Source organism: Euwallacea fornicatus, chromosome 24, assembly GCF_040115645.1.
Source record: "Euwallacea fornicatus isolate EFF26 chromosome 24, ASM4011564v1, whole genome shotgun sequence".
NCBI lineage: Eukaryota > Metazoa > Arthropoda > Insecta > Coleoptera > Curculionidae > Euwallacea > Euwallacea fornicatus.
In genome coordinates, this window is record NC_089564.1 from 2,699,432 (window position 1) to 2,724,551 (window position 25,120).

Sequence of the window (25,120 nt, forward strand, 5' to 3'; positions counted from 1 at the left end):
TGTTTTGTTTAAATTTACACGAAGAAGTGGTTGCGTTAAGTGACATAAGGGAAAGTTGATAAGGAGCCTATATATTCCCCGTAAGTCCACAAGCCGAGTCTCATTGGGGCTTAAATTCGCACTTCTACGTGCAAAACTGTCAATTTGGGCCATACTTAGGCAGAAGCTCGGTTTGTGAATATGCGAAAAATATATAAGTCACATTTTCTTTCCCAAGAGCCAAAATAGTATTTTGTCCATTTTCGATGTAAACACACTTCCATGGAAACATTGAGATCGAGCTCGAATATTGGTCGGATTTTACTAAGATTCATTCACATTGAACAATTTTAATATAGCTATTGATTGTCTGCAAAAGATTAGAAACGAACATTTCAAAATTAGTTCGAAATACACCGAATCATACACGTCATATCACTAGAAACTGAAAATTATCACCGGGACGCGTATTTTACCTGGATTTTGCTCGTAGCAGATCGTCCGCTTCCCACGGTGCCTGCGTGCTGACTCCTCTCCACCTAACACGCGCAGCGGGAACGAAAATGATTTTATAACACAAATTTAATGAGAAACTAATATATTGATAATATGATCGCTATTACCACGTACTTAATCGACAAGTTACAGGACGGTCAAACTTTTTTATGGAGGCTTAGTTTAATGATACTCTTAAATATTTTCGATAATCTCATGTTATCGTAATTTTGTTAGTATATGACGAATGTGTAATATGCGGCTTACCGTAGGTATTGGTCACATACAACAGTGTGAGGAAACGCAAAACATTCAAAAATCAAAAATGCAGCAAATGTTGCTTCGAAATGGGCAGGTCGCACACTAGAGATGCATGAGATATAAAACAGGTGACCTGAAATATGAAGTAAATACCAATTTCTAAAATTAAATAAGTATTGCAAACCAGAGTAATGTACGCAAATGTTGCTGCAAATGACTTTTTCCTAACTAACACATTTTCAATATTTATAGGCCATTTTCCCAACCGCGGTCTCCCATCAGGGCCAACCAATACATGCCCTATAACTCTCCGTTAGGGTTACAACATACTAAAGTTTAGATCGGATATTACGTGTAGTTATTTTGCAATAACGATTTCCTGTTGGAGACCATATGCTTTTAATTACACATTTTCCAGATTTAGAGGCCGTCTTCACTCTTAATCAAGGCATGCACTAATACTATATGTGCATTTGTTTGTAGTTTTCCGTGAGGGTTACCACATACTAAAGTTTAAATTAGATGGTATGTGTAGTTATTTTGCAATAACGATTTCTTTATGTCCCTGGCGTAGCCGTAAATTAGACGCAAGTAATGATTAAAAGCATTCTTCACCCTTTCAGTCAAGACATATTTCCATACCTCCCCGCTGGTTAACGAAGGCCATCGTCGTGAAATCCACATCATACGGGGTGATTTTTTAAAAACTCTTCACCCAAAAAAATTTCAAAAACCATTGCAGTACAAAAAATTTCCAAAAACACGTACATTTTTATTTTCGACAAAACACCTTTTGACCCATAAATAAATGTGTTGTTGCTCGCCCTTTCACCGCCATGCACCACACTTCAGAAAATCCCCCCTGTGACACGTCAATAAACAGCTAAAATCTTCCTGCAAACAATTTTGTATGCATTTTCGCTTTTTAAATATGTTTTTAATCACCCTTTAAACTGCTGTCTTACCACTGTCTTACTGTATATTACTGGGTGGAGTAGAACGGTGCTCAATTTGAACATTTGAATTAATAATTAATTACACTTCATGACTTGAACTTTATGTAAAATTTTTTAATTCCATTTCCTCAAATCAATTTAAATAATTTAATAAAACATAGCAGCATTAAAAGATTATAAAAAAAAATCGAATTCAAAAAGCAGAAATACACACAGAATTGTTTTCAGGGAGACTTTAGCTACCTGTTGACGTATCACAGGAGGGGTGTTCCCGTGTAACTTTTTTCAGTTTGGGTGCGTGGAGGTGAAAGGGTGACTGTTAGTACTCTGTACTTACTTACTCACTTGTATGAGCTAACCCCCCCCCCCCCCCAAAAAAAAAAAGATTTACGCGTTTTTGAAAATTTTTCATACTGCAATAGTTTTTGACATGTTTTGGGTGGGCAGTTGTTAAAAAATCACTTTGTATACATAGATAAGTTAATTCGAGAACGTCTCTAAACTTTAAAGAGAAGGGTTTTCAAGACCTCTAAGAAGTTTCTTCGGTTAAAACTATTTAACAACTTCTATTCAACTTTAACTTAAAAACAAAGATATTTCACTCAGTTCTTTCCTAATTTAATGGCATATTAAAACAACAACAATTGTTATTACTAATTCCATTTCATAACCGAGTTGCGAAATAAAGTAAGGTGCTTTCGTTAAGTAACCAGTTGCGAAATTAAACCCGTTTAGTCGTCGGTTTAGCTTCCAAAAACTGTCATTTTACTTGTCTGTGGGACTACGTGAAATTGTCAGAATAGTAAAAATTACGCGTTTATATCGAAAACGGCAAATATCGACCTGTTGCTTAAGTATAACTCAAAGGGAAAAGGTCGGAATTTTTTCTATCTCTCCACTAAAATTGCTCTAAAAAGGAGATCGAGAATATCCTATCAATTTTCCTCTTTGATATTTACTGAGATTCCCTATATACACATCGAAAATTTCTGTCTCTATACTTACTTACCTAAATATTCCTGCAAAAAAGGTTCCCAATATTTTTTTGGTAAAAAGTCTTTTTTCAATCAGTTTGAACAAAGAGCTTTTCTGAACTTCCAAACATTGTACCCGTCCATTGATGGGTTCCAACTCAACATGGTTTCTAGTCTTGTAATTTATATATTATGCAATCGAAATACATTGTAATACTTGTAAAGCCTTGTTAATCTCTACTATTGATGCTTTCAGTAGCTCTTAAATGTGATTTGCTGACAACTTGACCTGTAAACTATTGGACTATAAAACTTGGTCGTTTGATAATATTCCTTTCCTGCCATATTCTTTAAATTTCTTCTTGACTGAATCTATAAGAAAGTATTCACGAAATAATTGACCTTAAAATCCTATTCCTGAATATGGGGCTCATATCTTGCAAATTTGGAGCAATTCTTCAGTTTCATTTTTCTCACACACATTTTAATCGTTCCTACACTACTGTTACAAAATGAACGAATGCTTATTGTATAAGTTATATTACTAGAGAGCAACTATAAGTAAATGAAATATATCGCTTTTTTCTCCTTCAAACATGCTCCTTCATTTTATAATCAACATTTTTTTCCAGGGTACGCAATTCCACATCAAATACTCCATCAGTTTCAGTTATTTGATCCTAAAAAGACACAGAAGTTCGGCTTAAAATATTCTACACGAAGAATTCTGTTAACGTACCGGGGAAAGAATCTTCTCTTGTTCCAATTTATCCTTATAAATTCTATCGAAAAAATGGCACTAAAATAATTTTATTACATTAGAAAAATAGGAACTCAAACCAGTTCTGTCTCAAATTACCCTGTAAAGGCCGCAAATTAATAAGATCAAAAGTATAACTCCAATAATAGGGGCCACCAGGTAGACCCAAAGGGAAACATATTGTACACCGTGGACAAATATTATAAACATGTTTTGTGTATGAACTCTGAAATTAGATCTCGAACAAAGGTATCTTACCACAAATTATTGGAAGAAACTTACGTTTTATGTTTACTTATTTCACGTGCCCTTACCACATATCCAATCAAGTCTTTAGTAACGAACGTGCTCTTATATTTTAAAGCTAAAAGTTTTTTTTAAAATAATATAAAAACTATAATTTAAAAAATGAATTACCTAATAAATTCGAGTCTATACGAGTGTGCACTGATATTTCTGCTAACTGTGATGAAGTGAACAAATATTCCCCTTTGCATATTATTTTGATACATTCCTGACCAACTTGGCACCTTAGCATGATAGTTCTGTTGAGGAATATTTTTGAAGATTCGATCACAAACTCGTCTTCCATATCTTCGTCTATAAAGACCACATCATGAGAACATTCTATTTGTATGTTTTCGATTATAGCCTAAAATGTTTTAATCTCAATAAAGCTTCTGTAATAAGGAGAACTTAAACCATACCGCCACTTGAGTGACTATCACAATACTTTTATCATCCTGTTTCTCAATAGGAACTAGTATTTCCACTTCGATGGGCAAAGGAGAGGGTCCGATTTTGCTTATCGAGAACTGGTGGACAACATTTATATCCTCAATGTAATTTCTCAATTCCATTTCTGAGTATTCCGGTATTGATTTTCTGAAATATGAAAATGTATATTTGCTGACTCTGTTTTGAATCTACAACGTACCGAGTAATATAAGGAGTGCTATCTAAAACCACAGGAAGTTGCAGCTCCTTAGTATTCTCACTCTCTGGCAAATTCATCCCTAACCAACTTACTTGAGCTCTAAATTTAATTTCATCAACATTGGGCTTGATTCCGATTATATCAAACACAAAATGGGTCTAAAAATAAACATAACTAAACGATTTTATAAATAAAAAATATATACTTACCTCAACAGACCCAACGAGTAATTCACTAATTAAGCACGTATAATTTCCTTCGAATTTGACGCAATCTTTGATATTTCTGAGCTCTAATCCACTGGGAACTACAAGTTTGACTTTACACTGATATGCAGGTTCTCCATTGTTGTTGGTAATAATTTTTAAGTCCATCTGCTTGTCTAATCCCAGAGTTAATTTTTCACTGGAGTAAGAAGAAATCATAAAAATACATTATAACTCGTCGAAATTAGGAGAATGTGATAAGTTTTAAATTTTTTGGAGCAGGGAACTGTGATATCAACTATGATTCCGTAATAGAGACATTGTATAGCAAGGGAATTCCAATTCGTGTATAAATTTAGTTGAATCTCCCATCTTTAGTTCGCTGAATTATTTAATAATAAAAAGCGAAGAAAAAAGGAGAAAAGGGCAATCAGCTGTCCTCAGTAACTCTTATAATAATTATCTGATTATAAGAGCCACTTTTTAATTTTCAGTAACATTGTCAAAGTTCTGTAGCCCGACTAAGGACTTGTATAAGGAGTTCATTCGACGAATACTAGATCCCCCCCCCCCCCTTAAACTTGGAAAATAACAACTTTTCTAGCTGTTTTTTTCAAAAACCAATGAATAAATTTTAAATCTCATTACTTCATCGAATTAACTACCTCAACCAACCTGAATTTTGAAAAACCTTTAATTTAAGGTGTATAAATCCTTGTATTATTTAACATTTTTACATTTTTGACGGGGTTGCTGTAACGCGTATAAGAGTAAAGTTTGGGGATGAAATTTTATACAAAAATCTGTCGGCCTCAAAACTGTTTGACGTATCTGGGAATTTTTCCAAAAAATCCATATTTTTCAAGATTAAGGGTGGGTCAAGTTTTCGTTGGATGGCTACAACTCTGAGAATTTTACCAACATCCGATTTTCTCCATATACTGGGAAGAAATATACTTTGATAGGTGATTGTAGAGATTAAAATAATAAAAGAAATTCCTATAAACATATCCGAAAAAGTACTTCTCAGAAAAGCTGGAACCCCTTAAAGGGGGAACTTTAAAGATGGTTTTTTCGCAATATTTTTAAAATAGTTTGCGTTAAAATTGTGAAATTCACCACATTTTAATAGGTTGGAATGGGAAAACTTTTTTTTGTGAAGAATTGAAAATTTTAGTCGTCACCGACGGGGGTCACACACAGATGTTCTCCAACGTAAACGTTGCCCTAACTTTTTATTTGTGACATTTTTTAATATTTTTAATCACATTACCGAATGGCAAATGTTCTTTAGTAAAAAAGATCTTATTTCATCTGGTTAACATGGGCCGTTTTCCAGAAATATTAATTTATAAATCGATGTGACAAAAATATTTGTTTATTAATCAGTAATAACAAGACTAATATTATTTAGCTAGCTAAAGCAAATGTCGAAAATAGTCTTTGTTCGTCTCAATGCATCCAAAAATTCGTTTTGAAAATATTGCAAAAAAACATCTCCAGGATGTCTCCTTTAAGGGGTGTTAGTCTTTAAAAAGTAATTTTAGGGATACATTCATAACAAGTTTTTTTAATATTTTAATCTCTAAAATCGCCTATCCAAATATTTCTACGTTACTTCCGGACATCCGTAAATGGAAAATGCTCAATTTCTCCAATCTTTACTCTGAATTCGTCGTATGTCTACAAATCAGCTTGTTGGTAAATTTATCAGAAATTTGACACATTGGCCCTAAGTCGTGTGAATACTCGAATTTGAAAAGCCAATCGATTTTCGGAACTAGTTCAAAAATGTTTTGTTTTGTATTATTTAAATTAACCTCATTAAAAGTGATTTATATCTTTATTTTTTACTGGCTTTAAATAATTTTTACTTAGCTATCCAGATGCTTATAGCTGTTTAAGAAAGTTGTTATTATGTAGACGACAAAAGGGACAGGGAAAGTCCGTTAGAATACACTAACTACACAATAAATCACCTTTCTAGAAATTTCTGAAATAAATTCTTAGCGTAGTGTATGATGAGCAATGAGAATATGTGCAGCAAATGATTATTTTCATTTGTTTATTTATTTATTTATTTTTTCTAACCAGAGACTGTTTGTGAACACAAAATGTAAAACAAATCAATTTTCTGGTTGAGTGATGATTTTGCTCTACATGGAGTGTGCATCTTTAAGGAAGTACTCTTTATTTTCCAGTGAAGCATTCCAATAAAGTCTATATGTACAATGCACCTATTTCTTTTCAAGAGTTTCCCTAAATTTGATTTTTCTTCTTTTCCCGATAAGAAATTTTCGTAAAGAATCGTTGTGCATGACTGATCTAAAAGTTAATATTATCTGCCAGTATAAGTCCAGAGGAAAACTTCTTAAGGACCGTATACCTACGTAATATTTTATTTATTTTAAACTTTGTATTTTATAAATTCCAAAAATACAAACTATTACGTAACTTTTTCTAATCAATCTCTCACCTGTCTGTTTGTAACTGGATCGACAACTCAGTATCACTTTTATTGTCAACACTGTATTCATAAGAATATGGAATTTGAAAAGCCAAATATCTTTCACCATGAGAAACAATGTCCTTTCTCAATGTACTCACATGAAAATTAATTGCAAAATTGGTAATATCCGCCGACATTTTCTATAACCCAAATTTTTTTAAAGCTTATAATTAGTGAGGGTATATCAGATTCCATATGTACCCTCAATGTAACTGGGTAAGTCTTGCACTCTCTACGACCTAAGATCACAACCATTTCATCGTTAATAGTTCCTTGCGGTGATCTATAGTCCAACTGAATGGAAATATTAAATACAAGTCGGGACAATTTTTTTTTCTCACTTCTTTGAGTACAGAGTAGACAAAGTTCAATATTGAAGCTTTTGGTGGTATTTGTAATAGTATGAACATCTTGACTCCCGAACAACCTGTAGTCAACAATACTGTAACTTTTGACAATAAACACCTGATCTGTTTTGTAAGCCCCAATAGCAATATCTGTAATTCGGAAATTATACATAAACTTGTAACTCAAAGGGAGGTAAATATACCATTATGACCATTTCCATCAATATCATTACCCCTTGATATGCCACGCCCAAACCCTTTTATTGTGATCCCCCCGATATTGAAATCGGAAGGAGAGATTCTTTGGCTATATTTATCGGTTAAACCTTCACTACTCCCTCTATAAATATAAACGGCACCAGTACCACTGTCTTCATACGGAGCCGATATTGCTACATCTACAGACGAAGGTTATACTATAGCATCTTCATGGAACAAAGCTTGGGAGAACTTACCGTTATACCCATCTAAGTCAAAATCGCCTAGGGAAACTATAGAAGACCCGAATCTGCTTCCATTTTTTGAGGAACCAGTTAGTTTCACAGCGTTGAGGTAGGACTGAAATACGAACAAGTAGCAAAGAAGATAAAAGAAATTATTGAATATTAATCATTACCCTTTCGTTGACACCTTTAAAAAAGTAGACGCATCCTTCATCCCAAGTTTTTCCTGCTGACATTGGTGCCCCAATGAGTAAATCAACAAATCCATCGTTGGTAACATCAGAGGCTGCCAGAGATGCTCCGAAATAACCTCCAACTTCGTTTCCTTCAAAGATCGCTACATTATACATCTTTTCTCTAGCGTTGACATCGTAATAGAAAATTGTGACCTAAAATCCAACATCTGAGATATCACGTGAATATCATTCTATTCAGTGTGGGAAATTGAAGTCATTCAAAGTTATCACAATTAATGGTTCCGTTTATAAGGATTATAGACATATATCAAGTGGAACAGCGTGCTCAAAAAGAATGGAGACGATCAGTTATTATCTCAGAAATCGTTGGAGTAATGTGAATAATATTTTGTAATTGAGGGCAAAACAGTAGTTGTTGAGACGCACCTTAATGAAAGAAAATAAAATTAAAATTAAATATTGTATATATGTTGATGTATAGCAAATAGGATTTCAATATCAATAATAATATACACGGTGATTCAAAACTCACAGTTGGTATTCCAGGAAAAAAATATAGAATAAAACTTTTGCTGGTAGGCCTTCGTTTCCGAAAAATTACATTTCAAAGTTTTTACATGTTATTATTTTTTATCATTTTAATAAATAATGGCAAACCATGAAACAAATAATAATTATGTTATACGTGAGAAATGAAATAATTTTTGAGATTTTCAAAACTTTTTTGCTGCTTGTTTTGTTAAATATGCAGTTTTATTGCCATCTGATTAAACGAAATTTTTAATTGGAGATGATTTGGTCGGCGTTTTCAAGTCCTATGGCCTGCGAGATCACCTGACGTGAGTCCTTTCGATTATTTAAATAGGGGCATTTAAAACAATTGGTTTATGCAGTACATTAATAATCGTGCAGTAAATGAGAGCCATAACCAATTAATGCAAAAAATAATTAAAGTAATCGAATACATTCAAAATAGACAAAATATACGTATAATTGATATATAAGTCGCTCATTTTACGCTGCCAAACTTGTATCCGCTCTAGTGGTGATATTTCTGAACACTTGTTATAATGATTTCATAATTTTTATTGTTTAATTATTAATAATAAAATATTATTATTTTTTTTATCTAATTATTATTAATAATGAAAAGTAATAACATGCACAAACTTTGAAGTGTAAAAACTCGGAAACAAAAACCTGCCGGTAAAAACTTTACTTAGAATTTTTTAACCAGAATGTCGAACTGTAAAAATTCCTTAATTTTTCGTCTGAAATTTTGAATCATCCGGTAGATACATATCCATATACTTATAGCCTTGGAAATTGAATATTTGAGCCAAGAACCAAGAACCAATAATGCATTTAAGTTTTAAGGGTTAGAGGCTGAAAAATTGCAGCAATTCAGTTTTGCATGAAAATAGTTTGTTTTTATTCTACAGGATGTCAACTTTTTTTTTTTTAGTTATGTAAATTGGAAATAAATATCACATTTTTTTACCTCTTAAAGCAACCGGTCATTCAATTGCTGATTGTTCATAGATTCTTAGCAATATATTGAAAGAGTTCATTGAGAATACGTAGGAAACGTTTAGAATATATACAGGGTGAGTCGGGAGGATCGTGCCAAACTTCAGGAGCGTGTTGTACATGAAAAATAAATGTAAAAAAACTCAAATGTTGTTATCCGATTTTCGTTTGTTTACAAGTTATAGCGTAAACGAAATTAAAACATAAAATTTAAAAAAATTATAAATTTCATAAGAAATTCCATAAATGAACGTTTGGATATCATAGTAAATGTTCAAAAATATTGTCATTAACTTCTAAACATTTTCAGCTTCATCTATGAAGAGCATTCGTTGCGCTCCTGATTGTCTCATCTCTTTTTTTAATAGCAGCTGCAGCATTAGAAATGCTGCAGCTGCAGTGCATCTTGAGTGTCCACCTTTACTCTGTACACTTCAGTTTTAAACCAACCCCACAAACAATAGTCTAGTGGTGTGAGGTCTGGAGACCTTGGAGGCCAACTAATAGGACCACCACGACCAATCCAACGTATTAATTTATGGAATTTCTTATGAAATTTATATATTTTTAAAATTTTATGTTTTAATTTTATTTACGCTATAACTTGTAAACAAACGAAAATCGGATAACAACATTTGAGTTTTTTTACATTTATTTTTGATATACAACACGCTCCTGAAGTTTGGCACGATCCTCCCGACTCACCCTGTATATAATACGAGTTTTTTATGAAATATCTTTTTAATGCAGAAGGATTGGTATTATGAGAATTCAGAGAAAAATTAAAATTATTTGAATAATAAAAGAAAATTAAGTACTTTTTTTACCACCGTAAGGCGCCGGATGAAGAATTTTAAGTCTCTAAATTACAACAGATTAATTCACGATTCATAGAATAAAAAAAAACATTCCCAACAAAACCCCTGTAGAATGAAATAAGCAACTTTTATATAGAGCTACTTTAAGTAAATGGTTTTATTTTTTAGTCCTCATGGTCCAATCGTCATTTTGACTATTATTTTTGGGACACCGTGTTTACCAATTAGAAAACCTACACCTACTCTAAATAAAAATAGTCTAAATACTTAATTTATAAAATTATTGTAATTTTTGGCATTTCTAGTTCTCAAATGATGGACCGGAAAAAAGGAGAATAATGTGGCTGTTCATTGTGGTATTTATTAGATTTAACATAATGAAACATTGATGATTAAATCGTAAAAAAATCAAGGTACTCTCTTAAACCTAGTTAAACGTACCTTTCCTCTTAAATTATTCGTACGGGGGGCTCCAGCAATGTACCAGACATCTTCCCGATTTCTAAGAAATTTGGCTGTGGCAACGGCATAACCTATTAAAACAATGCATTGTGATATCTTCATAAGGGGCCAATTTATTATGCAAAAAATTTGTTTATGTCTGGTAATATAAACATCTTCTTCTCACCCAAATAGGAGTTTTGCTCATTTGCAAATGGCATTATGTTGTTAGATCGCGATGGTAAAACGTTTACTATTCTTGGTTCATCCAACGAATATTGAACTGCGGCACCTAAATTAGATGTTGAATGAATATTTAGTATCATATTTAACATTTGCATAAGTAAACTACTCATGAACAAGATAGTCAAAGTAAAATTTTTCATCTTTTTGTAACTGGTGTCTCGGAAATGCCCCAACTGAAATTCATAAATTTAAGAGATTTTGATAAATCGTTTCTTCTACCATCAGAGACGATGATTGATCTTGAATGTAAGCTATTTCTTCAAGGATATACTAGCCAAAAAAAGGTTCTGTAAAATGGGTACGTTTTAACCCATTGCTAATAGTAGCTATTGTAATTTTAGCCTTTCGTTATTAGGACAACTAATTGTTTTAGTTGAAATCTCGAAACGGCACCCGTGTTTTCAGTTTTGTAATTTGTAAAAAAATTACAAGGTGTTTCCGAAAGTTTGCACTTCCCTATGAGTTCTACTGTAGCGTGAGCACACCGTGGCCTTATGTTATGAAATTCTGCTGCTACATTCTCATAAAATCACTTCTCAAAAAGCGAGCATTTTAAAAATATGTAGTCTATAATTATTAGGTGTATACCTATGACTCCGCGTTGTTATTTCTGGTTCTATTTTCTTTGAAAAAATATTTTTTTATTTAAGGAATTTTATTTCATTTTTTGCTCCGTATTACCAGCTTTCTATTTATATATTATATGATAATTGCTATAAGACCTTTTAAAACTTTTCAATTAAGGTTTAAATATGTCCAATTTTGTGCCGAATAAACATCATTTGCGGGAAGCTTTGCTCTTCCTTTCCCATCTTAAGAAAAACGCCACTGCCACTCACCAAATGCTCGTTGAGGCTTATGGCAATGATGCTGCATCTATAAGAACTTGCCAACAATGGTTTCAGCGCTTCAAATCAGGTGATTTCGACCTCAACGACAAGGAGCATGGTAAGCCATCGAAAAAATTTGAAGACGAAGAACTGCAGGCTTCGTTGGACGAAGACGCCGCGCAAACGCAAGAACAGCTCGCATCTTCCCTTAACGTCACGCAGAAAACGCTTTCGGTTCGTCTTCACGCTATGGGAAAAATTCAAAAGGAAGGAAAATGGATGCCTTATGAATTGACGGAAAGGAACAAGGAGCATCGAAAAACGACGTGTGAGATCTTGCTTGAACGTTTTCAAAGAAAGTCTTTTCTACATCGTATCGTGACCGGAGATGAAAAATGGCTTCACTTCGACAATCCAAAGAGGAAAAAATCATGGGTGAGCCCGGGTGAGCCGACAACCTCGACCGCAAAGCCAAATATCCACAGGAAGAAGGTATTGCTCTGCATTTGGTGGGACCATCGCAACATACTGTATTACGAGCTTCTCCAACCTGGCGAAACAGTCACTGTCAATCGTTACGTCCAACAACTAGTGCAGTTGCGTAACCAACTCGCAGTAAAGAGGCCAGAATGGGCGGATCGACACGACAAAGTCATACTGCTTCATGACAACGCAAAGCCTCATGTCGCTCAACCAGTCAAGGACACCTTGAAGGATTTCAAATGGGAAGTCTTTCGCACCCGCCATACTCGCCAGATATCGCCCCGTCGGATTATCACCTTTTCCGTTCAATTTTTGCTCACGGTTTGGCAGAGCAGCGCTTCCAGAATCGCCAAGAAGTCCAAGAATGGCTTGATGAATGGATCGCTTCAAAACCGACGAGTTTTTTTTACGATGGAATCCATAAACTGCCTAATCTCTGGGAAAATGTTGTCATTAACGATGGAAATTATTTATAATAAACATTGTTAATAAATTTATATATAGTTTCAAGCAGTTGAAAATGCGTAAAAAAAACGCGGAGTCATAGGTATACACCTAATAAGATCGACTTTCGATCCTGATTGCAGAAGAAACGGCCTTTGAAAATCTGTCAGTTTACGAACTTCGACAAACAAAGTTCCGAGATACAAACTCCCAAAAATTTAGACCAATTTAGCAATTTTATTTATTGGAAATAAATAGGAAGATTAGTATTGTGACAGAGCGCGAATTTCCAATGGGAAAACGAAACATTTTTAGGTACTTTCAAGGAATATTTCAAGTTTAATGATGACCTTCAGAAATAGTAAGAAAAATGAACTTTTAGGTGGGTTGCTCATGCTCTTATAAATAATTCAAAAAACGGAAAAGTTTTTGAAAAATCGCGACCGATAATAGTTATTTGTTTTAAAAATCGAAAATGTAGCGAGCTTACTACCGTGGCGAACTTCACATCTGAATTGAGATAACCAGTCTATGAAGTCAGCTAGATTTCTTTTAGATTTTTGCTGCCTAGACAGTAAAATAGTTACTTTACAGGCTAAGTATTAAAAGTGGCAATTTACTGACTGTTTTGCGACATTAAGGTCGCTTTTTTGCCAATCGGGGAAAAATTGCTTGAACGAAGGATTTTAAATAAAAATTAGTGAATGTCATCAGTTAGTTATGTACCAATAATAATAGAAAAAGGAGATGTCATAAAATGGGGATTCATTTCGAAAAAAATTCACCCAGCAAATTCTATAGAACTATAGAAAAGTTGTAATCAGCAAATAGAAAGTATAAAAAACCAAAAAGTTCTACTTGAAAATTATCCATTGAAAGTTTAAAGTGTTAACACTTTAATAGGAATCAATTATTAGTATACGATTGAAATAATTATGCTCATATGTTGATTTAATAAATTATATTTAATTAATAAGAAATAGTTATATCGAAATCTATGGAACTCCGCAGTAGATTAATTAAAAACTTCGAAATTAATATTCTTACCCATAAAACTCCGGACCCCTGGTGCACCCAATAGCACTTCCCTCTAATAAAATAAAAAATAATTAAATTGAAAACCACTAAAATTATTATCCAGGAATAGTTGAAATATACCTGAGAAAGGTATGAAATATCGAAACCTGCGATAGCATATGCAAACTCATAATAACTTGTCCCTTTGTAAGACCGAATATCTAAAAAACCTAAAAATAATAGTTAAAAATAGAATAAATGTTTGATTAATAACTAAAAATATTTCTTGCCATTATTTTCATGAAAGGGAACAATGGCAAGTGACTGGATTCTAATATCTGAGCTGTTCTGCACGAAAACACAATATCCTCTGAGATAGAAAACATCTGCATTTGATTTAGATGATGGGAGACTCCGAGGAGCACATACCTAAAAAACGATATTTGTTTTAGAAATATCATAAAAAGAATAGTTGACACTATTATAACTATACTATTAGTAGATATACAAAAACATTAATATACATTATCGCGCTTTAAAAGTGCCTATGTATACCATTTCGTCTTCAATCAATGTACAAAAAAAATATCTTAACATAGCGTACAGTTATAAATTGATCCCCCCCCCCCCCCCCCCCACCAAAATTTTTAACAAATTATTATTTTTTAATTCAAAACTAGCAATCAATGGACAAAAAATGCCATTTTTTTATATTTCTTTATTTTTTAAAGTTACTATAGTCACCAATAGCGCAACCTGACCGATTTTTCCAACTGAAATATGGGTCAAGTGAAAACTCAAATTAAACATCTATCAAAATCACATTCAATGGTGTGGTGCGATTCAATATTTATCGATTGGTTTGGGAGAAAAACAGCTATAAATTTCGTAAAAAATACAACACTATTTCAGTTAAATAGTAAGTAATGAATGGAAAAACGTGTTTGTTAATAGGAAATTGCTTTATTTCGGATTTTGTGCTCACAAAGAGTATTTGGTTACTTTTATTATTATTTTTTTTTATTTTTAACCAAATACTTTTTGTGAGCACAAAAACAAAAAAAAATTAATTTCCTATCAATGCAAAAGCTTTTTCATTGTTCAAATATTATTTAACTAGAGTAAGAGTGTATATTGTAAGTATGAGTATTATTTACTACATTTATAGTTGTTTTTCCCAAAAACGAATCGATAGATTTTGAATCACAATACACCGTTGAATTTAGATTTGAAAAGCTTTAATTTGAGGTGTAACATGACCCATGTTTTAATTTTTTTAAATCAGCAATTTTGTATTACCGGTGACACAAGTAACATTTTAAAAAATAAACAAATGTCAAAATATAATATAGTATTTTTTGTCCTATTTAATAATGTTTTGAATTTTTCTTTAAATCGTTAAAAAGTTTACAAAGGGGGGTTACAATTTAGAGCCGCACGGTATAATCACGTGTAATACAACAAGTGTATCAAACGTATGATTACGCCTTACCACTAGAGGTCCATTAACCTTGTCATCTCCATCTAGACTCATACCGAAAAAATTCCCATTTGGTGTTTTCGTATCTATGGTTCTTCCTACAAAGCAAACACAGAAATAGAAAAGATATCTGAAAGATTAATTGCCTCTTAACAATCATTTACATATATCATAATATTACATGCGTTAATTTTTATGATGGAGTAGGTAGATAATTTAAAATAGATTTTTAATGGTATTATGTAATTGCAAAATTTGCTGGTTATTGCCGAAGTGAGAAGATCTATGTTCTTTTTTTATTTTGTGCATTTTTTTTAATAAACATGAAGTACCACAATACAATTTTCTTTAGAGTTTTTGAATGTTTTAAAACATTTTTTGATCTTAAAAATATTTCGAATAGATATCTTTTATGTAAACTACAAATAAATAGAAATAAATAGAATTCTTTATGACAAAGAAATGTTTTGAAAATTTTGTTAGACTATTACTCTTTAATTTTTTTTTATCACAAGGTAAATTTTGCAAAATATTTTACAATAATTCTAAATATAAATGAAAGTAAATATTTTAGACATTTCAAAATATATTTTTGAAATATGCGGTCTGCTGGAGAACTAGTTCTTGAGGGACTCCATAACATTAAGACATGAGGCATGGTAAATATACGCGTAAATAAGTAGAATAGAAACGTTTTTTTTTATTTTAATATACAACACCATTTTGAAAAAGAACTTAAAATTTCGTTATTTTTCTGAGCAAATACCAAAATTGGTTAACGTAGCTTTAGCGGTTTTACAACAATGTAGTGTAAATCAAATTTTTAAACGGCAGTAACTGGTAGTACCGAACACATTTGTCGATTAAAGTTAACAGGAACTTTTTATTAAGCAATTCTTTCTAATTCATAAATAATTTGAACTGAACTAGTAAAAAGAAATTAAATAAAATCTTTTAACATCTAAGTGTTACTTATACTTGTAAACTATATAAAAGGTTCTAAATCATCACACTATTCTCTTAAACCAACAACAGCTTTCAATTTAAATTAACTTGTAAATTTGTTTATCCTTTGGTACTAAAAAATATATTTAAGATAAAGGTGAGAGCCGATCGAAACTAAAATCGTGTAAAATTTTAAAAGTTGAATACACCTAATATTTTAGCTTCTTCAGCAAACCTATATTTTGATCCAATATCGAGATCGCAAACTCTCCTTTCGAAAAAAACTTTCTAAAAAATCTCAGTTATCGCTAAGGTAATTTTTCTTTTTAATATTTTTAAAAGGGAAATTAATCACGTATTAGAGATTTTTTTTACGTTTGTTAAATTAACTGATCGCTCTAATTAAATAATCTAAATAAAACAAAATTATGTTTTAAGTGGAAGAATCGACCCTTAAAAGCCCAGCTATCTGGAACGAATTGAATGTAGCTTTCAGAAATTAAAGAATATTAGGAAATAAGCACCACAAAAGTAGCGTCAACGCTGAATATTTTCCATTTTTTTGGTATGTAAAATTCTCAATGTCAATATGTTGTATCCATACCATATTCAAAAAGTCCAAACTCGTCTCCCTCGTGAGTTCTCATTGCGCATTAACTTTTATGTACGGATTCGTCAAAAGCTCATTCAAGATCCTTTATTTGGCACTAAAATTTTGTTTACCGATGAAGCAATTTTTTTATGCATTGCTATACACATGTAACTTCCACAATATTAATTTAGAGTCGCAAGAAAACCCAAATTCACTAAAGAAAACAAATTTTCAAGAATAAATCTCCATAAACGTCCGGGCGGGAATCCTTAAGGATTATTTGTTATGTCCATACTTCCTGGAAGACTCAATGGTCAAAATTATTGTCGGTTTTTAAACCAAAATCTGGCAGGAATTGTGCTTCTTACATGACGGAACCACCGGCACCCTTTAGCGGTCAAGCACGAGAATTTTAAATAAAAATTTCAATAATCGGCGAATCGGTCGGGGAGAATCCCGAATGTGGCCGCCTAAAGCACCAGATCTCAACAATTTGGATTTTTTTTTGGAGGAGACATCTAAAGACTTTAGTGTACCAATTATTCATTCGAAACGAACAAGATGTCATAAATAGGATAATAGAATTATATCAAGCGATTCAAAATACTCCTGAAATTTATCAGAGGGTTGAGAATTCAAGTTAGGAATTCAATGAGAAGATTGAATACGTGCATAGCACAAGGAGGAGGACATTTACAACACTTATTGTAATTTTGTTTATATATCTAGCTTTATTTGTTAATATTGTAAAACAAATTTAAATTAAAAAAATTGACTAAACACAAATAGTACTTAATTTTTCAAATGTTATTTACTTGTTTTTATGGATAAAAAGCAAGGTGATAAGTTATTTTAGCACTTTTGCATAATTAGCATGCTTTATCAGCTTTAGTTGGGTTTTTCTCAGAAACCGTTGCTCCTAGCGATGGCAAGCAGGTGCACCTATTTTAAACAGACAATGTACAAAGAAAGATTTTTCTACTAGAAAGTGGCATAAAGAGCGGCACAAAAAAGTTGTAGCAGTTTAAAAGTTGTCGCTTGAAGCGCCTCCTGAAAGATACAACTAAATGATTGAAAAATTTGAATTTCTCATCTCAAAAAAACCCCGAATACGAAGTTTCGTAAAATTAGCTGGAAGAAATCAAAATATATCGAAGAGTATGTAATTTATTTTTTCAAATTTAGTACCCTGTATGTTGAAAATTAAAAGAGGTGGGACACATGTTCATGAGAATGTCCCGTCTTAAAACTGCTCGAAAAATCTCTCTGAGAGATATCGACCACTTATTCAATGACACCCTGTGTTAGGTGATGCATTAAAAATTTACTGTTATTTCGTATTTTTTTAATATCACTACCAACTTGCTTTGATTCATGGAATAATATTCCCTGGCAATTTCTGAGAAATTGTTTATCGTTAGTATTTAAAGTTATTTTCTCCCTCTTGTAATAAAATCACCAGGAGCGGTCTAAATATAAGGAATCCCCTAATACATTTACTGGTTGTTAATACCTACCAATTGGAAACTGACTACAAGATGACCCCTCATCACCTAAATCACATTTATAGATATTTCCCCCAGCATTCGAATCTATGGCACTCTTAGGGGCTGCCACTATCAAACTAAAAAATTCCTGTTTGCCCCAAATTCTTTACATCTCCCTCTCCCCTCATATTTCCCATAAAATTACACTTACGTCGAGGAAGATTCGCCGCTCTGCAACAACAAATTGTACGAAAAATGCGTATTTTTCACACTGTTCTCACTAATCACTTGCACAGAATCTATATTGAAACTGTAGCAACTTGTATATTTTAGATTCACCATCACGAAAATCCCAATGAAAGTCCAGGAATTTCTCATATTGAACTCTTTGCCATGGGTGGTATTGACTGACTTAAAGAATTACATCTACATGCAACCGGTACCGATATTAGTAATTTCACAAATGATACCACAATAGGTTATTAAGTGGTTCGTTAGTAATTTGAGAAATATATTGGCGTATGACTCAACATTCCTTTATTTGCTTACAAAACATATTGTTCCGGCAAATAACAAATGTACAACTTGAAGCAATCAGATAAAGCAAAAGCGGAAACAAACTTATGATAAACTAAAGCTAATCGGTTAATTTTATTAATGTGATATTTTGCTATGGGTTGAGTTTATACAAAGTGTCCTAAAAATATACCGATAAACTCTAAGTGGCGGTGGGGGGCACGAACATAAGCTTTTTTCTTCAACGAACATATGCCCGCAAATCAACCGTTTCGACAGGAAAAAGGAAATATGCTTTTGGTCATTATAATCCCTTTGTGTTGGTGTTACACTTTATTTTAATGATAAATAAATGATGATTTACAATAATTGTTCAAAACGTTGATCATTTGCTGCAATACACAGAATGCATCGTCGATTTATTGACTCGCGGACCCTATGGAATATTCCGGTAATAACTACTATAGATTTTTACAATTGGCAATTATTCTTGCTTCAAGACAGATCTTCCTCGTTACGAACAGGCGTTTCGTAGATGAAAGAATTGAAATTACCCCAAAGGGAAAATTCAATGGATCCAGATGAGGAGAACGCGCGGGCCAGGCTACAGGACCTGCTCTTCCAACTTATTGGTGGGGAAATCGCTGTTCCAGGTACTGGCGCCCGTTTTAGCCTAAACGTAGAGATGTTCCGTCATGTTCAAACCACATGTTAACTCTAACGTCTAAAGGGATATTTTCTAACAGTTAAAGCGAAAGATTTTGTATATTTTGATATGTGCATTTATACGATCAGCAACTCAACTATTAAATAGTCTCCAATAATACCAGCTTACATGTTCACGGAAAATTGTTACTGATGTCTCGTAGAGACCAATGCGGGAGGATTCTCATAGTGCCAAATGTGGCTCTTTCAATTACTAAAAGAACGATCCCACGAGAATCATGCCTCATCAGTAAACAAAACTATTCTCCTGAAAGGAGGTTCTATTATGACGTGTCTCAAGCACTATTGGCTAAAAGCAAATCGATGTGGATAATCGTCAGGATTAATAGTTTGTGCATACTCTAAACGGTAGAGGCATAGGAGTTGTTCCTACATGACATGCTGTCGACTTGGAGGGGCCCACATGGTATGCACTTTCGATAACACTTGTGGATTGATTTCCCTCCACACAGTGTAAACTCCTTCAAATTCAACGGTATGAGTTGTTCTTGGTCGACCATCACCACCGGGACACTTCAGGTTCCCACTTTCTCTGAAGGAACAGTGGATTGAAGCAAAGGTTGTATGATGAGGTTGTCGGCGTCATGAATATCTTTGCTTTTGAAAGCATGAAACTTTTCTTCCATTACAATTTGCTGCACCATAAGCAAGGTGAATATCGATAATTTGTTCAAATGAGAAATTTACGTCCATTTTCAATACAAATTTCGAATTAACACCCAACAAAATTATTGTTACTATGCCAACTGAATAATCATAATCTACAATTAATATTTCTCACCATATTAAAATTGGCTTCTGTGGAGTTTCTAATTGGCTCAACGAAATATTGGTTCTCCATAGCAACAAACGTTTTTAAAATTAAAAAAATGTCCAACAAAAGGTAGTAATGTCCAGCTAAATTAAGTATTAATTTAGTTTTTTGATATGACTTAAAATATTTTATTTACTCTATAGTCCAAAGGACTTATTTGCGGCATATGTTTATTAAAGAAACAAGTTTGTATCAATGCCGCCTCCCACCCCTTAAAGTTTTAGGATATATTTTCGGGACACCCTGTATGCTCAGAATGTTTGTTTGTATTGCTCATTTCCTTTTTAAAGCTCATCAGACGCCGAATTAGATGGGAAATCCATCGGCAATAAAAATGTTATCTGCTTCCGTGCTGATATATACTGCATACACATATACGCATAAGAAATATACACAGATCTATGTACATGTATGTATGCTTCTAATTAGGCATGACAATTATAGCACAATTTGGTGTTCGACAGAAATATACTCATTCCCAAATAGAATGAATGCGTTAGGAAGTTCTGTAGAGACAGGTACTACTACAGATTTTCCTAAAACACACGAATTCCAGATAACGAAATTTCGTGGTACGTTACCTATTGGTAAATTCCACCTAGATTTACTTAACGCAGTATTTCCAAGAACTACAAATATTGGAAAAGTCTAACGGTATTTTGACAAATAGATAAAGTTTTTCTGAAATTAATTAGAAAATAAAGTTATGCATTTATGGTGTTTAATATGCAATAAAACTAGGCTTTTATTGATAGATTTCTAAATTATATTGATTTATTCATAAGTTGTAAATATAACTAAAAACGCCCATCTTTTAACTTAACAAAACATTCTCAGCAAAGCAAAAAGGATTAAATTTAACACAAAATATAGCGCCCACGGTTAGTAATTACAGCCCTAATTCTGCCGTCTATATTCAAAATGATATTGTTAATTTCCGCTTGTGGAAGGATCCTTCCCTATTCTTCTGACAGTAACTCCCGAAATTGAACAGCACCACGAATGTTGATCATATGCGGCGTAACTCTTTGTTGAAGCATGTCCCAAACAGGCTCAATTGGGTTCAGATCTGGCGATTGTGCTGGCCATGGCAACGCGACGATTCATTCATTAGTCAACAAGTCTGTCACAATAACGCCGACATATGGACGAGAATTATCTTGCACGAGGCGAAACTTTTGGCCAACAGCACCAGCAAATAATCGGACTGAAGGATCAGGAACGGTATCAATGTAGTGTTGAGTCAATAAGAATCGATTTGGAAAAACCAGATCGGTTCTGCCGTCAATCGTACCGGCCCAAATCTTTGTAAATATCTAGCTATCTATCTATATAAATAGACTTTCTAGTCGTGTCGGAAACGTTCAACATTTCCAGACAATCTCCACACTTTTATTCTACGAAAATCTGGGAAAAATCCAAATCTGGATTTAGTGAATGAAACTGTAGCCCAATCAATTTCATTCCAAATTCGATATTTTTGATACCACTCGAATTTTCCAGTGCGATCGCCACTGGAAAGAGGTAGATACCACAGCGGTCTTCGATAATGAAGATTTACAATACACGCGATGCGCCAGATGTAAATTTGCAACCTATTCAGGTACCGTAATTATAGTTTGCGTTCTAGTTGTTAAAACTCAAAATCGATCTTGAACCACAGTTGTAGTGCGTCCACGTCCTGAGTGTTGTTCGGCCAGAATTCCAGTTATCCCAAAGGGCCGCCTTAATCGACTGATAACCCTTTGGGAAACACCCATGCACTCAGCTATGTCGATTTATCTCAAACTAGCTTGAAGATCTCCCGCTCGACTCATCTCGTTCAGAATTAAATGTTGTTCCACGGTAAAACACAATATGTTCTATACACCTGATAAAGACCGGCTAGTATCGAAGGGTGGAAATTGAATCAATCTGATAATGTAGCAGAATACAAAATTCTAACTTTTCCGTAACTACAAGAAAACTGTTTATTTACTTTTAGATTTTATTTTTTATTCATGATCTCATTTACATTCTCTAACTTAACATGGGACACTTAAGATTTATGAAGTTAAACATAAGGATAACACATTAGTTGTTCAGGTTCGGTTTATGCTCACTATTATTCTATTATCTAAAACCCGCTACTTATGGAAGTGACCTAGTAGTTGAAATGACTCGATACCTTGGCTTAACTCGATTAACCGGGTACGTCTCCTATCATATCAGAATTGTCATATGACTTACATGTATAATTCACTCAATTCGTGCGCTGAATGTGAAATGTGTTAAGTCGAGTTTCGGGCCGAAGTTTCTTAGGACATGCGTGTGGTAAAGAATATTTATTTCAAATCACTCTTGGGAATAACACGTGAAATCAAATCGCATTTTTCAACTCTTGATTAATGAGTAACATACGTTTAGTGACAACACATTGTTGATAATTATTAAATCATATCAGATTTTACGTTGTCTGTTTTCGTGGTTTTTCCATTTTTGCGCTCTGGTCATGTTTGATGATCACACTGTGTGATTGGGCCAATATTTAGAAACATACAGCGTATTCAGTATAAGAATCTCCAGTAAATGAAGACATTTTGTTAAAAAATTACGCAATTGAATTAAGTAGCTGCACGATGAAACAGATCTACAAAATGATGTTCGGTTTTTCAATTATTTTGAAATACCAAATTTTCAATTTTTTTTTCTCCCGAGTTCTGGTGACATACAAATGAAAACCAAAACCATTTTTTCCTTGTAGTTTTTTACAAGCTTAAGCGCAACAGTTTTCGATCAATGGCATTTCATTCATCGATAATAATCATTAACTTTTTTCCTAAATACGACCCTGGTAACACAGTACTTCTGCTTGCGTAAAGGAAAGCCAGATATTGATGTTGGAATACACGTTGTATATTCAACTCCGAAATTTTCAGTAATCGATAAGTCATTCATTAGTGTTTGTTGCGGCTTGTCCTTCGACCATATTCTTTCGGGATAAATATCTTCATATATACGTTCTGTTGCATAGCATCACAATAACACAAAATGTGCAGACTTCACAATATCGAACTTTCCTTAAATGAAAAATATTGAATAATTTTATATATAACAACCGAAAACTAAATGATCTGTCAAGATTTTAAAAAGTTTAACGAGTATTATATTTAACACGAAGATCGTAATCCATACTCGTACAAAACTCGTATATTTTTTTCATAAGAATATTCAAAAAACAACCACATTTTTTAAGACAATTGAAATCTATTGAAATATTTTTAAAGTTTTTGAGTGAAATACATCGATGAAAGTGAAATTTCAACAGCAGAACGTTTCTAGGCCATCGCCACGACAAAAATGTAATTTGACGATTCGGAATTTCGGTGTACGAATGAAATCAAATTTTCGACATTTGAACTCGTTTCAATTTAGCTTTGTGTTGATTTACCCTCACAAATTGAAAACTAAACGAGGTCGATCTTGCAGGTATTGGGGCTTTTCTAGTTACAATACGAATTGAAGTTATAACTTACAGTATCATGAATTTAAAAAATATTTTTATTTTTTTTAGTTTAGTCACTGAATGCGAGGTACTCAGTAACTGGACGTAAATTCAGTTTGGTGGAAAGTAAAAAATTCAATAAAGATGCAGCCACCTTTAACTGTAAAAATCGCATTTTCTCTGAAGCGGTGAAGTTTGCCTGCATTCACCTAGGTATTAAGAAAAGTTGCAAAGCAAACCGATTCTCTGTTTACCTATTTCTACTACTCAATGAAAATTATATTTACCCAGATTATTGAACAATAACTTGCACATCTGCTCGTTCCCCTTAGTGACTGAGCCAGGAATTTGACATTTATAAACGACATTTCTCTGAATACCTAGACCATTTATGATTTTCTGTTTTGGAGCTCCTACTATAACTCTAAAAATGGACATAATCGCAATTATTGTTCATTTATATTTTTTTAGAATAAATCACTTCAAAAGAGAGAAAAATAGCTAATTAAAATGAAAAAAATTATTAAGGTCTTACGCAGAATTTTCTTTTTCACCCCTCTGAAGCAGCAAAGAATATGAAAAGTAACTGTTGGCTCCATTTTTCAAAGTAATCATAGACACGTTCTTAATATTAAAACACTCACTGCATGTTTCACTAAAACATAAAAAGCATACTGACATGAAACCAAATCCAAATTTTGTCATTTTAACGCTTAAAACTAAACGAAGAACTTATTACCACTTTGTTAGTTACCACATATTGATTCTTTATGCAATGCAATTCATAATGTATGTACCTTTAACGTTTTAGTGATATGGCCACATCCGCAAATTTCGATAAGCTTTCTATGAGTAGCATACATTTTACTATTATAGATATTTTACAGGCTACAAGGAAACATACTTTTTTGTAGTGAATATTTTTCATTAACATTTCTTAAAAAACAAGTGGTTATGAAACAATTTTTCGATAGTGAGCAAAAATTTCATCAATTTAGCAAATTCGTAGATTTAGAACGTATAAAAAAAATCTGTATTCAGTTTCACGCAATCAACATGTAGTCTATTGGTAAAATGCCTCTAGGTCGTTTTAAACTACTAAAACCTTAAGAGTTCAACGTAAAAGATAATGCATTTTTTTATTTAGACTGGGCCAAAGTAATTGGTGTTTTAGTAACTTTGAAAGTAATACGTGTCAAGCCA

The 25,120-nt window shown here is 33.0% G+C and overlaps 1 protein-coding gene across 2 annotated transcripts; it reads right to left on the reverse strand.

Annotated features, from left to right (window-relative positions):
- Positions 1–2,832: 2,832 nt before the first annotated feature.
- Positions 2,833–18,925, reverse strand: LOC136346639 (integrin alpha-PS5-like). Of its 2 annotated transcripts, XM_066295956.1 has the most exons (21): positions 18,589–18,925; positions 18,408–18,514; positions 15,366–15,451; positions 14,164–14,302; positions 14,015–14,103; positions 13,904–13,946; positions 11,041–11,145; positions 10,854–10,945; positions 8,041–8,256; positions 7,880–7,982; positions 7,628–7,822; positions 7,279–7,574; positions 7,045–7,217; positions 4,572–4,767; positions 4,363–4,520; positions 4,133–4,310; positions 3,843–4,077; positions 3,708–3,789; positions 3,525–3,651; positions 3,405–3,464; positions 2,833–3,345 (listed from the first exon to the last, which is right to left on the reverse strand). In XM_066295956.1, the coding sequence occupies exons 1-21, from the start codon at positions 18,753–18,755 to the stop codon at positions 3,256–3,258; spliced, it is 2,937 nt and encodes a 978-aa protein (XP_066152053.1). In that variant the 5' UTR covers positions 18,756–18,925; the 3' UTR covers positions 2,833–3,255. The 2 variants fall into 2 exon arrangements, with proteins under 2 accessions (XP_066152053.1, XP_066152054.1); XM_066295957.1 differs by lacking the exon at positions 18,408–18,514 and having other exon boundaries at positions 18,589–18,714.
- Positions 18,926–25,120: the final 6,195 nt, after the last annotated feature.

Bases quoted from the DNA above. Each gene is read 5' to 3' on its own strand.
- LOC136346639 (XM_066295956.1), bottom strand. From the start codon at position 18,755: ATGAGAAATTCCTGGACTTTCATTGGGATTTTCGTGATGGTGAATCTA. The intron at 4,768-7,044 runs GTGAGAGATTGA...TTCTTACTCCAG, and splicing joins ATCCAGTTACAAACAGACAG to TGAAAAATTAACTCTGGGAT. The intron at 4,521-4,571 runs GTAAGTATATAT...GTTTATTTTTAG, and splicing joins TACTCGTTGGGTCTGTTGAG to ACCCATTTTGTGTTTGATAT.